Source organism: Benincasa hispida, chromosome 8 (assembly GCF_009727055.1).
Source record: "Benincasa hispida cultivar B227 chromosome 8, ASM972705v1, whole genome shotgun sequence".
NCBI classification, from domain to species: Eukaryota; Viridiplantae; Streptophyta; class Magnoliopsida; order Cucurbitales; family Cucurbitaceae; genus Benincasa; species Benincasa hispida.
Window position 1 is genome coordinate 3,579,096 of NC_052356.1, and position 15,315 is coordinate 3,594,410.

At 35.5% G+C, this 15,315-nt stretch overlaps 1 protein-coding gene across 1 annotated transcript; it reads left to right on the top strand.

Annotated features, from left to right (window-relative positions):
* Positions 1–7,665: 7,665 nt before the first annotated feature.
* LOC120082669 (arogenate dehydratase 3-like) lies at positions 7,666–8,927 on the top strand. The gene has a single exon (XM_039037929.1). The coding sequence runs from the start codon at positions 7,851–7,853 to the stop codon at positions 8,727–8,729; it is 879 nt and encodes a 292-aa protein (XP_038893857.1). The 5' UTR covers positions 7,666–7,850; the 3' UTR covers positions 8,730–8,927.
* The last annotated feature ends 6,388 nt before the right edge of the window (positions 8,928–15,315 follow it).

A 15,315-nucleotide genomic window follows, 5' to 3' on the forward strand; every position in this document is an offset into this window, starting at 1 on the left:
AACAAGAAGTTGCCTAACCACAATAATTTATAATTGAGTTTCCAAAACATAGTTTCTCAATGCTGATTTGATTACTCTTTTTAAAGATAAAGATTGCTTTTAGTTTCACTACAAGAATTTTAGACTTTAATGTCGGTTGAAAAAAGTGAAATCAGATATATAATGTCGGTTTTGTTTTTTATAAAAAAACGGATCTTTAATGTCGGTTTTAAACCGACATTGTAGGGGTAGACATTAAAGACTCGCTTTATTTTTCCCTTTTCACTCTCCCCTTATTTTCTTTTTCCTCTCATTCTCACACTTCCCTCTTCAGACGCTCTTCTTTCTCACTTCTCTCTTCCAAATCCAGTCGTCCGTGGTGTAGATCCTCGTCCGTTGATCATCCATCGTGGTATAGATCTGGGTGAAAGTCTGTCATTTGTTCGTTGATCGTGGGTGAAGAGTCTGTCGTGGTGTAGATCTGGCTCGGATCTGAATTCGCACCCAGTCGTCCGTGGTGTTGATCCTCTCATTCATCCGTCGTCGGCCACACCCAATCGTGTAGGTGGGCGCTGGACGATCATTAATTGTGTAGGCAGGTGCTGGACGATCGTATAGCAGATGCGCGGACGCTAAGCGATAGACTACACGATAGCGCTACGCGATGGGCATGAGCGTTAGACGATAGTCGTGCTGTGCTAGACAATGAGCAGACACACTAGCAGAATGCTAAGCGATAGGCAATAACATTAAGCGATAAGTGAATACGTTAGACGATAAGGCGTCAACGCTAAACGATGGAGGTAAGCGATAGGCACGGTAGCTAAACGATAGCCTATGCACGAGATCGTTTACTAAACTATGCATAATATAACAAATTTTATATTTATAAAACTATCGGTTGATATCCATATTTTATCGAGGTATCAATCATATGTGTAAAATTAAAATTGACTTTGATATTTTAATTATTTAGACTATGCATAATATAAAAAATTAGAGATTCGAATTTTTTATTTTGCAAGTTTTCATTAATAATAATTGTTATTATTAAGTTTATCTTACAAACATTTATTACAATAACATGCAATTTTTTTTAGTAGTTTTCTAAATTAGCCTGATTTAAGAGGGAAAAAAAAAGAGTGACAAAATAGTATCTTCAATTTTGCTTTGATTTTTGTTTTTAATTTTAAAATTTTCAGGTTGAGTTTTTTAAAAAAAAAAAAAAAAAAAAAATTCAGATAGAGGATAAAACATAGATCCTTAGAAGTCATAAGCACCTTATGTACTAAATTATTCGTGGATTGAAATATCCTTCACCAATTGATATTAGGGATTATCTTTTTTTAAAAAAAAATGATAGTAGGGATGATTGTCAGCCACGTGAGTCTGTGAAGTGCTAAACAAACCTAGGCTGGGGAAGGGAAAAAAAAGACCTAAAACCAATGGTAAACACTACGACCAACTACTCCCTAACCTTATCCTCACAAATGAGAGAGAGAATACAATCTAAAACTACATAATTTCAGAAAGTCAAAGGAGCTAAGGCACGAAAAAAAAAATAGGTAGTATTATTAACAGAGAGTTCCCGATAAAAAGAATATCTTCGATAAGGATTCCAATCTTCACAAGTGAAAACTTCTTTCTCCAAACAGGTAGTATTAGTAACGGCCTAGCTTGATCCAAGGGGGACAAAGTAACGATCCGACTTCCTAGGACTCAAGCTAGGCCATTACTAAACGCATGCATGCATGGAAGTTAAAACGACATCCTTTTTATAGTGAAATAAATGCTAAATAAATAAAGTAACTTAAAAGATTTTCATTAAATTCAAATATTAAAATCAAATGATAGGATACCCATAAGTCATAAATGGAAATAAATAAGTCTGAAAACAAATCTCAAACGATAAGTTTCAAATGTCAAGACCGAAAGTTAAAAACATAAAAGAACTCTTAAAACATGAGCGGAAGCATTAAAACTGGTCCCCAGTGGCTCGTTCATGGATTCCTCTTGTCATTCGCCGACGTGTTCCTACCATTACCTGAAACATAAACATAAGAAAGGGTGAGTATAAAATACTCAGTAAGTATGTCCTCTAAATGCCTATCTCTATGGAACATAACCACGCCCCTAGTCCCCATGGGACACATATACACATGAATATCTGAATTTCATCCTACTGTATACCCACTACCTTTAGTAAGTCATGTAGGACCCACAACCTCTGGTGAACCCCGAAGGAGACACCAGCTCTAGTGAATCCCGAAGGAAACACAACATCTAGTGAATTCCGAAGGAAAACACCACCTCTGGTGAATCCCGAAGGAAACACAACCTCTGGTAAATCCCGAAGGAAAGCACTACCTCTAGTGAATCTCAAAGGAAATACAATCTCTAGTGGACCCCAGAGAAAACCACCACCTCTAGTGAATCCCGAAGGAAACACAATCTCTAGTGGGTATCTAACTAATAGTGAGGAAGCTATTACTACTGCAACATCATAGGCGTCATAACATGAATATACATCTCATCATCCTCAGATCAAATAGAATCTCATAGAATAATAATATACTCAAATCATGCTAGCATTCAAATATCTCTAGGCGCATCTAATCTTTTAAATCCTCATATCAACAAACACATACATAAACATCAAACCATCAACAATCCTCAGTAAATCATAACTATATTGCTTGGCACGTGGGCAGTTTCCAGTAATAAGATTACTTACCTCGATACTAGAATCAGATACCAATCCAAGCGGTAGTCTTTAATAATCAATATTTGAATTCAATTCCCCAACGAAGCCTGAGCAACAACCACTCTCAAGATTCCAATCTCCAAAATCTTCTTTCAATCAGAGCCTGCTTCCATCTTTTATTCCCTTTCTCCCTTAAAATTTTCAATTCACAAAGAATTTAACTAACTCCCTCCACAATGAAACTAATTCTTGACATTAATTTCAAATTAAATTTGTGTGACATAACCCCTTCCAAAATGAAATTAATTCTTAGACATTAATTTCAAATTAAATTTGGGAGACATAATGTAACATTCTGAATTTCAGGAAAATTTAAGTTAATTATCTAAAATTATTAAGTTTAAATTTCCCTTTTATTTGGAAAATTGGGGTTAAAATGAAATAATTGAAAAACTTTTATTGGTTAAATTGAATTTAATTGATTAGAAATTCAAACTGATTATCTTGAAAATATTGAATTTTGCTTCCCTTTGATTTTGGATTTTAAGGCCAACTTAAAAAAAATTAAAAAATTAAAAGAGATAATTAATTTCATGTGGTTTTGAATTGATTTAAATATTTGGAAGAATTTAATTTGTATCAAATTGATGGATGTTATGCTCTTTAATTTTGGTTTTTAAAGCCTAAATTAAGATAATTTGAAAAGTTAATTGATTTCTAAATTTAATAGAATCTTTGGAGATTTTGGAGATATTATGATAAAATATTTTATTTATCTTTTCAAATTTTGGAAAAAATAAAAGAATTGAGATATTTTTGTAATTAAATGAGAGTGAAAAGAGGTCAAAAATTGGGAAACAATTCGGTTGTTCAGCGACAGCTTCCACAAAATTATCTATTTTCAAAGTTTGAACCGTTGGATCGTGCTCAAATTTTGTTTGAGACATATATAGTTTCATTTTGAACGGTTGGATCGTTGTTTGAAGCCCTAGTTTGTTCGTAATCACTACTGAATAAAATCTGTAAACTAGAAATTCCCTTTCTCTCTCACTCTCGCAAACCCTCCTCATGCAAGACCCTCACTACCAGCCGCTAGCCTAAACAATTTATGTCGTCCGACAGCAACACACGCTGCCTATTTATGGTAGCCACAAGTCGACACGCCGTCGGCCGCCATTGCCCCGATCTTTGCCGAAATTTTGAGGAAAACCTTGGGTAAGACTTATTTTTTCTTATAATTTGGGAGGTGAAGTTCACCCCTTTGATTTTGGGTTAAATTAATAATCTCTCTTTGGTTTGAAACTTAGATTCAAGGTTTGGAAGTTTTGAGGCATTGACCATCCACCTAGATACCATTTTGTTTTGCAAAAAATTGATAAAGATCGTTAAGTTTTGTAAGTTGTTGGATGGTTATTCTTTTGGATTGAGAGTAATAGTGGGAAAATTAAGTTATTGATTTTGGATTTAATTCATGATCAGATTGGCTAATTAAATCGAGTATCGGAATTTGTCTTGGACCAAGTCGTAACTTTAGGTTGATTCAAGTGTGCTAAATAAGTTCTAAGGAGATTTTGTTTTGCGTTTTTTACCAAGTTGAGGTAAGTAATCTTACTACTGGAACTGCCCATGGGCCAGACATTAGATGTATGCTAGCATGTTAAAGGAAGGTTATGGCAGAATGACTAACATGATTAAAGTATGTTCTGATATATGATATCTGAATTATTTATTTATGCACATAGACACTTGAATGCTAGTATGAGATGGTATGTGCTTCCATGGTTGTATTTGATCTGATGATGTTGAGGTATACATGTATATTGTAGAACCATGATGTTGAGGTATATGTGTATGTTGTAGAGCCATGATGTTGAGGTTTATATGTATGTCATAAATTCGTACAGTGATGATTATGATGTTAAGACTGTGCAAATGTCTGATTAGTTAGATACCATTAGATTTTGTGTTTCCTTTGGGATTCACCAATTTGTGTTTCCTTCGGGATTCACCAGTTTGTGTTTCTTTTGGGACTCACCAGTTTGTGTCTCCTTCGGGATTCACCCGTTTGTGTCTCCTTTGGGATTCACCAGTTTGTGTCTCCTTCGGGATTCACCAGTTTGTGTCTCCTTCGGGATTCACCAGTGTCTCCTTTGGGATTCACCAGAGGTAGTGGGCATACTTAACTACAGTAAAACAGGACTCAGTCTCCTTCTTGTTTCATGTGCATATGTGTCCCATGAGGACTAGAGCAGTTTATATGTTTCACCAGAGGTGGGTATCTAGAGGACATAGATGCCCAGCCTGACCCCAATAGTGGGTTTACTTACTGAGTATTTTATACTCATTCTTTCTCATGTTGTTGTTTCACTCATTCTTTCTCATGTTATTGTTTCAGGTAAGGATAGAGATGCATTGGCGATGAACAAGCGGAATTCGTGATCGAGCCCCACTGGGGCTAGTTTTTACGCTTCCGCTCATGTAGATTTAAAGTTTTTTTCATGTTCCTCTTAACTTTTAGTTTTGATGTTTAAAACTTACTTTTAAGAATTGTTTTTCAGACTTATTTATTGTCCTTTATGATTTATGAGTACCCTACTATTGTTTTAATATTTGAATTTAATGAAAGAATTTTGAACTTGCCTTATTTAATTACCATTTATTTCGCCATAACCGAGTGTCATTTTGAGTTTCATGCATGCATGTATTTAGTAACGACCTAACTTAAGTCCTAGGGGATCGGGTCATTACACATAACCCCTTACAAAATGAAATTAATTATTGACATTAATTTCAAATTAAATTTGTGTGACATAAAGTCCAATTCCCACAAATTTCCTTTGATTAAACAATTAAATTGAAATATTCCTTTCTCAATAATCTTAGTAATCCAATTAAATTTTCAAAATTAAAAAATGATCTCAAATATTAGAAAATGCTGAAATTACATTACGAACAAAATTTTGTGGGATGTCACAGACAAGTTGTCCCTGCCAACACCAAACATATTAACATTGATCGAAAGAAAAAACATCCCAACTTTTCTTTGAAAACTTGCACGCCAATATGATATAAATTCTTGACTCCTTGTGCGATTTGTAGAAAAAAGACAAGAAGCTGTAATAGATCTCTTTTACGTGTAAATTACTTAAAATGTTCAGACAACTAGCACATGAGTTGTTTACATTGATCATTAACAACTACCAGTTAACCCTTAAAATTAGACAGAAAATCAAGCACACAAGGCTTTGACAGCCTACAATGTTTTGAAAAAGAAAAAAATAGTCAAAGTTGATATTCGAAATTACTAAACTCCTTCCTTATTTAGCAAAATCTCTACGTTGTTATGGATTACTCCAGCTTTGAATCACTCTGTTACTGTCACAATCTCCTTAAAAATTAAGAGAAATTCATGTTCATATTTCAAGCCTTTATTTCTATCTTAGTTGGAAAATATTTCCTTTTCTAAATCCTCTCTACATGCAATATTTAAGAGATTGATATACAAACCAATTGACAATATGAGGAGAAGTTCATTTATCTCATAAGGAGTGTAAGATCCCTTGATTTTTCCATCGTAGGGTTCTCAACATGTCACCTTAAGATAATACCTCTTTTGAATTCACCATTCTTCATTGAATCACAATTTCTTTTTATTGGACTGAATACCTATTTGGCCTTTATGAACTTTGATATCATAGTTGATAGTACGAAGTATATCTCAAAATCAATTTCTTTTTTTATTGGACTTAAAGCTTTTGTCATTCTAAATTCAATAATCTATCAGAAATGGAAATACATCTCTCATCTTCCATTCTCTACCTCTAACTCTTGTCAAACAGCTCTTACTCCCATGGGATGCTCTTCCAAATATAAAATGACAACATTTTAATGTTTAAAAGTTAGAAATCTTTTTTTAATTATATGCTTAGCGCAATTTTTATAGATTTAAATTCAACGACTAGAGAGATATAAACAATAGATGGAGATCCAACCTTTGATTTCATGAAAGTATATTGATCATGTTAGTTGCATTATATTCATTTTGGTAGCATAATCCTCAACATCATCATTTTTGCCGATGTTATTTTGCAACTAGATTAACATCATCCTTTTTTGTTTTCTAAGAGATAGGTTAACATCTTTTAGTAAATGAATTTAGGTTGCTTGTTTTTTGTTTTCACCAGGAGAAATTTCGAACCAATCATGGGTCACCACGTCACAAAGTGTCAAAATCATCAAATTTGTGACTAGTTAAGAGTTGACACGTGTCCCAAATTGAAATTGAAGACAAATTCCGATGATGTCACGTGTTTTCAGAGTAAAATAATTTCGTTCAATTTGGCATTATAATTTGGACGTTGGTCTGCCCAAATATGGGCTTAATTTGGTTCTAAAATGACAAAATAATTCAAATCCAATTAATTAGGCCAAAAGCCAGACCTATGGCCCAATCAAGTCTAGACCCATGGGCCAACTAGGTCCAAGTCCATAAAGCCCAACCCTATAAATAGAAGAGCACCTCTCATCCCAAAGGATTAGCAATTCTGTATTAACCCAGAGAGAATTCACTAACAAGTGTTTTTCTTGTTCAAGTCAAACACATTCATTCAATCGAGAGAATTAGAAGATCAAGTAATAGAAATCGAATCACATTACATCAAATCAACACTAACTCAAGTTCAACTCTACGAAATATGTTTTTCCAAAAACTTCATGTGAGCACACCTGATTTTGATCATTTCATTAGTTGATTCATAAATAATTTTACGTTTTAAAATTTAAAGTGTATTAATATTTTTTTGTTCTCAATATTAATTATAAATAATGTCCATATAAGGTCAAAGAATTTGACCTTAAATTAAAAGGTTGGATAATATTTTTTTTAAGTGCGCTATATTTGAGGACGTGCATTCCCCTTTCTCATATACAAATAAAAATATTAAATAATATTTTTTTAAAAAATTATTTACCAGATGTTAGAATTTTATTGGGTGCCACAAAGGGAACACAAGTTTTTTTTTTTTCATATTTTTCTAGCATAAAAAGAGCTATAGCTCTACCATTATTTCCGTCCATCCAGGTTGTAAATTGTAATAACCCAGAGCAACAAATCGAGCGCTCCACCGTCGCCTCCGTCACCGTGACCGGAAACTAGTCTCCGGTTCCAATGGACGCTCAGAAGCTTCACGTCGCATACCAAGGCGTTCCTGGTGCCTACTCTGAAGCCGCCGTCGCCAAAGCCTGCCCTAACTGCGAAACCATCCCCTGCGATCAATTCGAGACGGCGTTTCAATCTGTGGAGAATCGCATTGCCGATCTAGCAGTTCTTCCAATCGAAAACTCCCTCGGCGGTTCAATTCATCGTAACTACGATCTTCTCCTCCGCCATAGCCTCCACATAATCGGCGAGGTTCAGTTGCCGGTTCACCATTGCCTCTTGGCTTTACCAGGAGTCCGACCAGAATCCATCAGGCGAGTCATTTCTCATCCTCAAGCCCTTGCTCAATGCGAACAAACTCTCACCAAACTCGGCCTCAACGCCGCGCGTGAGGCCTTCGACGACACCGCCGGCGCCGCCGAACACATAGCCCTCAACAACCTCCGCGATACGGCTGCAATCGCAAGCACACGCGCCGCCGAGCTCTATGGACTCGAAATCCTCGCGAACGGAATCCAAGACGATTCGAGAAACGTGACGCGATTCGTGGTTCTGGCGCGAGATCCGGTAAATCCGGAAGCGGATCGGGCGTTGAAGACGAGCATAGTGTTCGCGTTGGAGAAAGGAACGCCGGCTCTGTTCAAGGTGCTGGCGGCGTTTGCGGTGAGGAACATTAACTTGACGAAGATCGAGTCGAGGCCGTACCGGAGCTGTCCGATCAGGGTGGCGGAGACGGTGAAGAGGTTTGAGTACGTGTTCTACGTGGACTTTGAGGCATCAATGGCGGAAGAGAGAGGTGAAGAAGCCATGGCGGAGTTGAAGGAATACATTTCGTTCTTCAGGGTGTTGGGTTGCTATCCAATGGACATTGTCACCAAAAGTTCTTGAAATCAAATGGGTAATTTAATTTAGCTATGGATTACACGTAGTATAAGATTATTGGTGTTTAATTCAAGTTTGTGATTTGTTTATCTAATTGATTTGTCTGTTTCTTCAAGTTTGTTTTTCTCCATTTTGATTGGTGGACAAATTTGTTCTTCCCACATAATCCACATGTATGACTATGTTGGTAGCTTGAATTTCCTATTTTCCATTGTACTACCAAAATAAAATAGAACAGAGTTTAAATGTGTATAATATAATTAGGTTTAAATACTATTTTGGGTCCTAAATTTTTTTTATTTAATTTATTTTGGTTCTTGTTATGGGTGTTCATGGGTTGTGTTGAAAGATTTTTTAGACTCAACCCAATTGTTCGGGTTATAAATTTTTTCAACCCAAATAACACTTATTAAAAAATGAACTTAACCCAACTCAACCAACTCAACCCAACCCAACCATGAAATGTTTGGATTGGATTGGAGTTAATCGGATCATTTATTTAAAAAGAAATTTCTAATGAAAATTTGCTTTCTAAAGTGCAAAGAAACTACTTTTAAGAGTTGTTGAAGAATAAATTATTTAAAAAATATTAAAATTAAATAAAATTAAAATCAATATATGTATAAATAATTATGTTATAAATAATAATAAAAAATGTTTTAAAGTTAATAATGTATTCGGGTTGGTTTGAGATATATTAGATGAATCCATGAACTAACCCAACTCAGAAAATTTTCATTTATTTGAACCCAACCCAATCCAAATGACTTGATAACCTAACCCAAACCACACGGGTTAGGTTGGTTGATCGGTTTTTTCAGATCATCGGATTTTTTTTTAACACTCTTAGTTCTTACACCTATGAAAGATTCAATATACTTTCAATTTTGGTTCAATTTTATTTTTCAAAATGTTAGTTTTGGGTTCATTTTAGTTCTTGAACTTTAAAAGCGTAACTATTTTGGTCTCTTAAAAAATAAATTAACATAAAAATAAATTGACCAAATGTTGGATTTTATGTCTTAAAACTCGTAGTTTGTAAATTAATAAACATATTCTGTTTTGTTTTTCAATAAAGTTGTTATTGAAATTGTAATCTTGAATCCAATAAACTAAGATCCTGAGACTATTTAATGTAGTTTGAACTTTATATAGTGACATAAATGTAGATCAAGTTCAAATGTATAGCCAAAATGGTCTATAGTATATAAATAAGATTGGACGCCTTGTTCTGGGGACACTATGGATGCGACCCACTTTGTAGTTAGTACAAACGATGTGATCCTGAATCATTTATATAGAGATATGTGAGTGGGGGCATCATATGTAAAGAGTTTACATAAGACTGAACCATGAAATAGTCACTTTTACATTCTAAATGTCTTTTAATGTATAAAACTGACTATTTCGTTAATTGATGACCTAAGTAACTTAATCTTAATCCTGAGCTAACTATGAACTCCTGTTCGCTTGGAATTATCCTTAGATCTGTATAGGTGAGGGCAGCTCAATATCGCTGATCCAATAAGCCTCTCATTTCAGGGGTAAAATCAGGTGGATAGCTGGGAACATAGGGTGCAAGACAGAATTCACTCCTACCCGTTATAGGGATAGTAGATAGGTAGTTCCCTTTAGTGTGATAAGATCCTTATAGACTATTATGTAGAATACCGTCAATAAAATCTTGAACAATGGGCCCCACTCTCTCCTTGGCTCGAAAGGGATTCAGTTTATAGGTTGGACCTTAAACCAATTGTTCATTAGAGGATCAGGGGAACTTAAGGAACAAGATGTAGTCTTGGGGGTAAAACGGTTTTATGACCCAACCAAGATTACAAACAACCTATGAAGGATTAGCTTACTAATCATGGTTATATCAGATAGACAGAAATATATCTATAGTGAGGGGAGTACAACTACGGGACTATAGTAGAATGACCCATTAGTTAACGAATGTTGATTAGCTTCGTCTAAAGAGTTTAGCCAGCTAATCTCGGATCATTGGAGCCCATGATCTATAGGTTCATTAGGTTCCTCTACTAGCTCATGTGGAATAAACTTAGAACAGTATGATAGAATAATTCGAATTGTTCGAATTAGGAAAAGAGAGAGAAACCGACAAGTATATGTGATATAGTGGTCAGTTTTTCAGTTTAGAGATATATTTAAATGTGATTTAAATATCAAGAATATGAATATATTCGGAAGCTCGGAAATAATGAAAATAGTAAAAGATGTAAAAAGTCAAAGAGTTTACTTTTGACTTTGAAAAGTCAAACTTTGACCGGCCTTATATTCAAATGTGATTTGAATTTCGAGAAAATGAATGCGGATTCATGCTCGGGAGGTTAAAATTAGACAACACGGAAAAAATCATAAAAAGTCAAAATGTTGACTTTTTGGTCAAAGTTTGACTTTGACAAAATGACTGTCATTTGACTAAAGTTAGTGGGAAAATCCAAACTTTTGTTGGATAATTTCACTAATAAAATAGTGGGCTAGATGTTGGCTTATAGTAGAGACATTAAGCCCACTTAGATAGTGGATTCTAGGTATTGGGTTTTTATGAATTTATATCATGCAATTGTTGCATGGTTTTTTTCTATAAATTGGGCTTTCAATTTGGATGAAAAAGGTATTGACATTTTGCCATTTTTTTTTTTTCAAAATTGGGCTGGAAAAAAAACTCAAACCCTACCCAAATTCCATTTTCTTTTTCCATCTCTTTCTCTCTCTCGGTTTCTTCATCCACTGGGTCTCACAATCTGGTTCTGAATCCAGAGGATAGTAGGTCAACTCTAGTGGTAGTCCGGAAGAATTTGGGTCAAGATTCAGCAAGGAAAAGCGGTTTTCGGGAGCTTCAAAGGTAATTTTCTAATTTACTATTTTTTTCTTCAATTGCATGTATTTTTCCTTTAAATTAAAAACAATTAGAGTGTGATTAGATCCTTATTCCACTGCATATGTCTCGTGTTCCATCATGTGGTATCAGAGCATGCTTTAATTACGCTCAATTGCTTTTGGTGAGTGTTTTTTCTTTTCTATTCAAGTGTTGAGTGAAATATGGACTAAAGTGGACTTATTATTATTTTGGCATTGTATTTCTCTAAATTTCTTGTGGAAATTTGTAATTGCTTAGATGTTTATAAGCATTAATGTGTGAAAAATGGTCTGTAAATTTGTTGGAGTCATTAGAGTTGAAATTAGGTTGTAATTTCTTGATTCCGGGAAAGAGGACAACAGCAAAATTTGAGAAAAATTGCTCACAGACCCGAAATAGCCACCAAACCCGAAAAGAAAGCTCCTAGACTCGACCCGAGCAGCGCTCTGACCTGGTTCGGAGAAGCCTCGCACACGTCAGTAGTCGATAAAATTTTTCGACCCGTTTCGTGCTTCGACCCATTCCGCGATCCGACCCAATTCGCCGCCTCACGCGCTCGCCTGCTCGCGACCCACGTGTTCCGTCGACCCGACACAACCTGCATCTCCATTGACTACGTTAGCGCACGTTGACCAGACGTTATGGATCGGTCTGTTTGACCTGGTTAAGTCTTGTCTTGAGGAAAAAATGACTAAGAAATCTTTTATTGGAAAAGGTCTCAGAGCCACAATACCCTTAGAGTTTGTACATTCGGATCTCTGTAAACCGATGAATGTCAAAGCTAGAGGTGGGTATGAATATTTCATCAGTTTTATTGATAATTATTCAAAGTATGGTCATATTTACCTAATGCATCACAAGTCTGATTCTTTTGTAAAGTTCAAAGAATATAAAGCTGAGGTTGAGAATAAGTTAGGTAAAACAATTAAGATACTATGATCAGATCGAGGTGGGGAGTACATGGACTTAAGATTCCAGGACTATATGATAAAACATGGAATCAAGTCACAACTCTCTGCACCTAATATGCCTCAGCAGAATAGTGTATCTGACAGAAGAAACAAAACCTTGTTGGACATGGTTCGCTCAATGATGAACTTTTCTAAGTTACCTAATTCCTTTTGGGGACATGCATTAGAGACTGCTGTCTATATTTTGAATAACGTTCCTTCTAAAAGTGTTTCAAAAATACCTTATGAGCTATAGAAAGGGCGTAAAGGCAGTTTACGTTACTTTAGAATTTGGGGATGCCCGACACACGTGTTGGTGCAAAATCCTAAAAAAATTGGAACGTCGTTCAAAACTATGTCTATTTGTAGGTTATCCAAAAGAAACAAAAGGTGGTCTATTTTACGATCCTCAAGAGAATAAGGTATTTGTATTGACAAATGCCACATTCTTAGAGGAAGACCACATAAGAAGTCATCAACCTCGCAATAGACTAGTATTGAATGAAATTTTCAAAGACGCTACAGATAGAACTAGTTCATCTACTAAAGTAGTAGATAAAACTAGTATATCTGATCAGTCACATCCTTCTCAAGAGTTAAGAATGTCTCGAAATAGTGGGAGGGTTGTTCATCAGCCTGATCGTTACTTGGGTTTAACAGAAACACAAGTCGTCATACCTGATGACGGCATAGAGGATCCATCGACCTATAAACAGGCGATAAAAGATGTAGACCGTGATAGGTGAGTCAAAGCCATGGACCTTGAAATAGAGTCTATGTACTTCAATTCTGTCTAAAAACTTGTAGATCAACCAAATGATGTAAAACCAATTGGTTGTGAGTGGATCTACAAGAGAAAACGAGACCAAGCTCGTAAAGTACAGACTTTTAAGGCTCGACTTGTGGCAAAGGGTTATACCTAGAGAGAGGGAGTGGACTATGAAAAAACTTTCTCTCCCATTGCCATGCTTAAGTCGATTAGAATACTCTTATCCATTGCCACCTTTTATGACTATGAAATTTGACAGATGGATGTCAAGATAGTCTTTTTAAACGGCAATCTTGAGGAGAGTATCTATATGCCTAACCAGAGGGGTTTATTGCACAGGGTCAAGAACAAAAGGTTTGTAAGCTTCAAAAATCCATTTATGGGTTGAAACAAGCTTCTAGATCTTGGAATAAAGATTTGATACTGCGATCAAATCTTATGGCTTTGAACAGAATGTTGACGAGCTTTGTGTTTATAAAAAGATCGTCAATTCTACTATAGCGTTCTAGTTTTATATGTTGACGGTATTCTACTCATTAGGAATGAAGTAGGTTACCTAACTGACATCAAGAAATGGCTAGCAATGCAGTTCCAAATGAAAGATTTAGGAAATGCGCAGTATGTTCTCGGGATTTAGATTATTCGGAACTACAAGAACAAAACACTAGCCATGTCTTAAGTAACTTATATAGACAAAATGTTGTCTAGGTATAAGATTCAAAATTCCAAAAGAGATATGTTACCTTACAGATATGGAATTCATTTGTCAAAGGATCAATGACCTAAGATACCTCAAGAGGTTGAGGATATGAGATGCATTCCCTATGTTTCCGCAGTAGGGAACCTGATGTATGCAATGTTATGTACTAGCCTGACATATGCTACGCAGTAGGGATAGTCAGTAGGTATCAGTCCAATCCTAGATATGATCATTGGACTGCCGTTAAAAATATCCTCAAGTATCTTAGGAGAACGAGGAACTACATACTCGTTTATGGTACTAAGGATTTGATCCTTACTGGATACACTGACTCTGATTTTCAAACTGATAAAGATGCTAGAAAGTCTACATCTGGATCAATGTTCACTCTTAACGGAGGAGCAGTAGTATGGAGAAGCGTAAAACAAACCTTTATAGATGACTCCACAATGGAAGTTGAATACGTAGCTGCTTGCGAAGCAGCAAAGGAAGCAATATAGTTGAGGAAATTCTTGACAGATTAGGAAGTCGTTCCAAATATGCGTCTGCCTATCACCCTATATTGTGATAATAGTGGTGCAGTTGCAAATTCAAGAGAACCAAGAAGCCACAAGCGCGGCAAGTATATTGAGTACAAATACCATCTGATCCGAGACATTGTACATCGTGGAGACATTGTAGTGACCCAGATATCTTCTGAGCAAAACATTGCGATCCTTTTACAAAGGCCCTCACGGCTAAAGTGTTTGAAGGTTACCTACAGAGTTTAGGTCTACGAAGTTTGTAAACTAGGACAAGTTGGAGAACTTTTGGTATATGCCCTAGTTTATTGTATTCATATGTTTATTGTACTCATATGTTTCTCACTCAAATTCAACATTGTGATACTCCACTAGGAGTTTTAGTCCAAATGGGAGTCTGTTGAATTTTATGTCCTAAAACTCGTAGTTTGTAAATTAATAAACATATTCTGTTTTGTTTTTCAATAAAGTTGTTATTGAAATTGTAATCTTGAATCCAATAAACTAAGATCCTAAGACTATTTAATGTAGTTTGAACTTTATGTAGTGACATAAATGTAGATCAAGTTCAAATGTATAGCCAAAATGGTCTATAGTATATAAATAAGTTTGGACGCCTTGTTCTGGGGACACTATGGATGCGACCCACTTTGTAGTTAGTACAAACGATGTGATCCTGAATCATTCATATAGAGATATGTGAGTGGGGGCATCATATGTAAAGAGTTTACATAAGACTGAACCATAAAATAGTCACTTTTACGTTCTAAA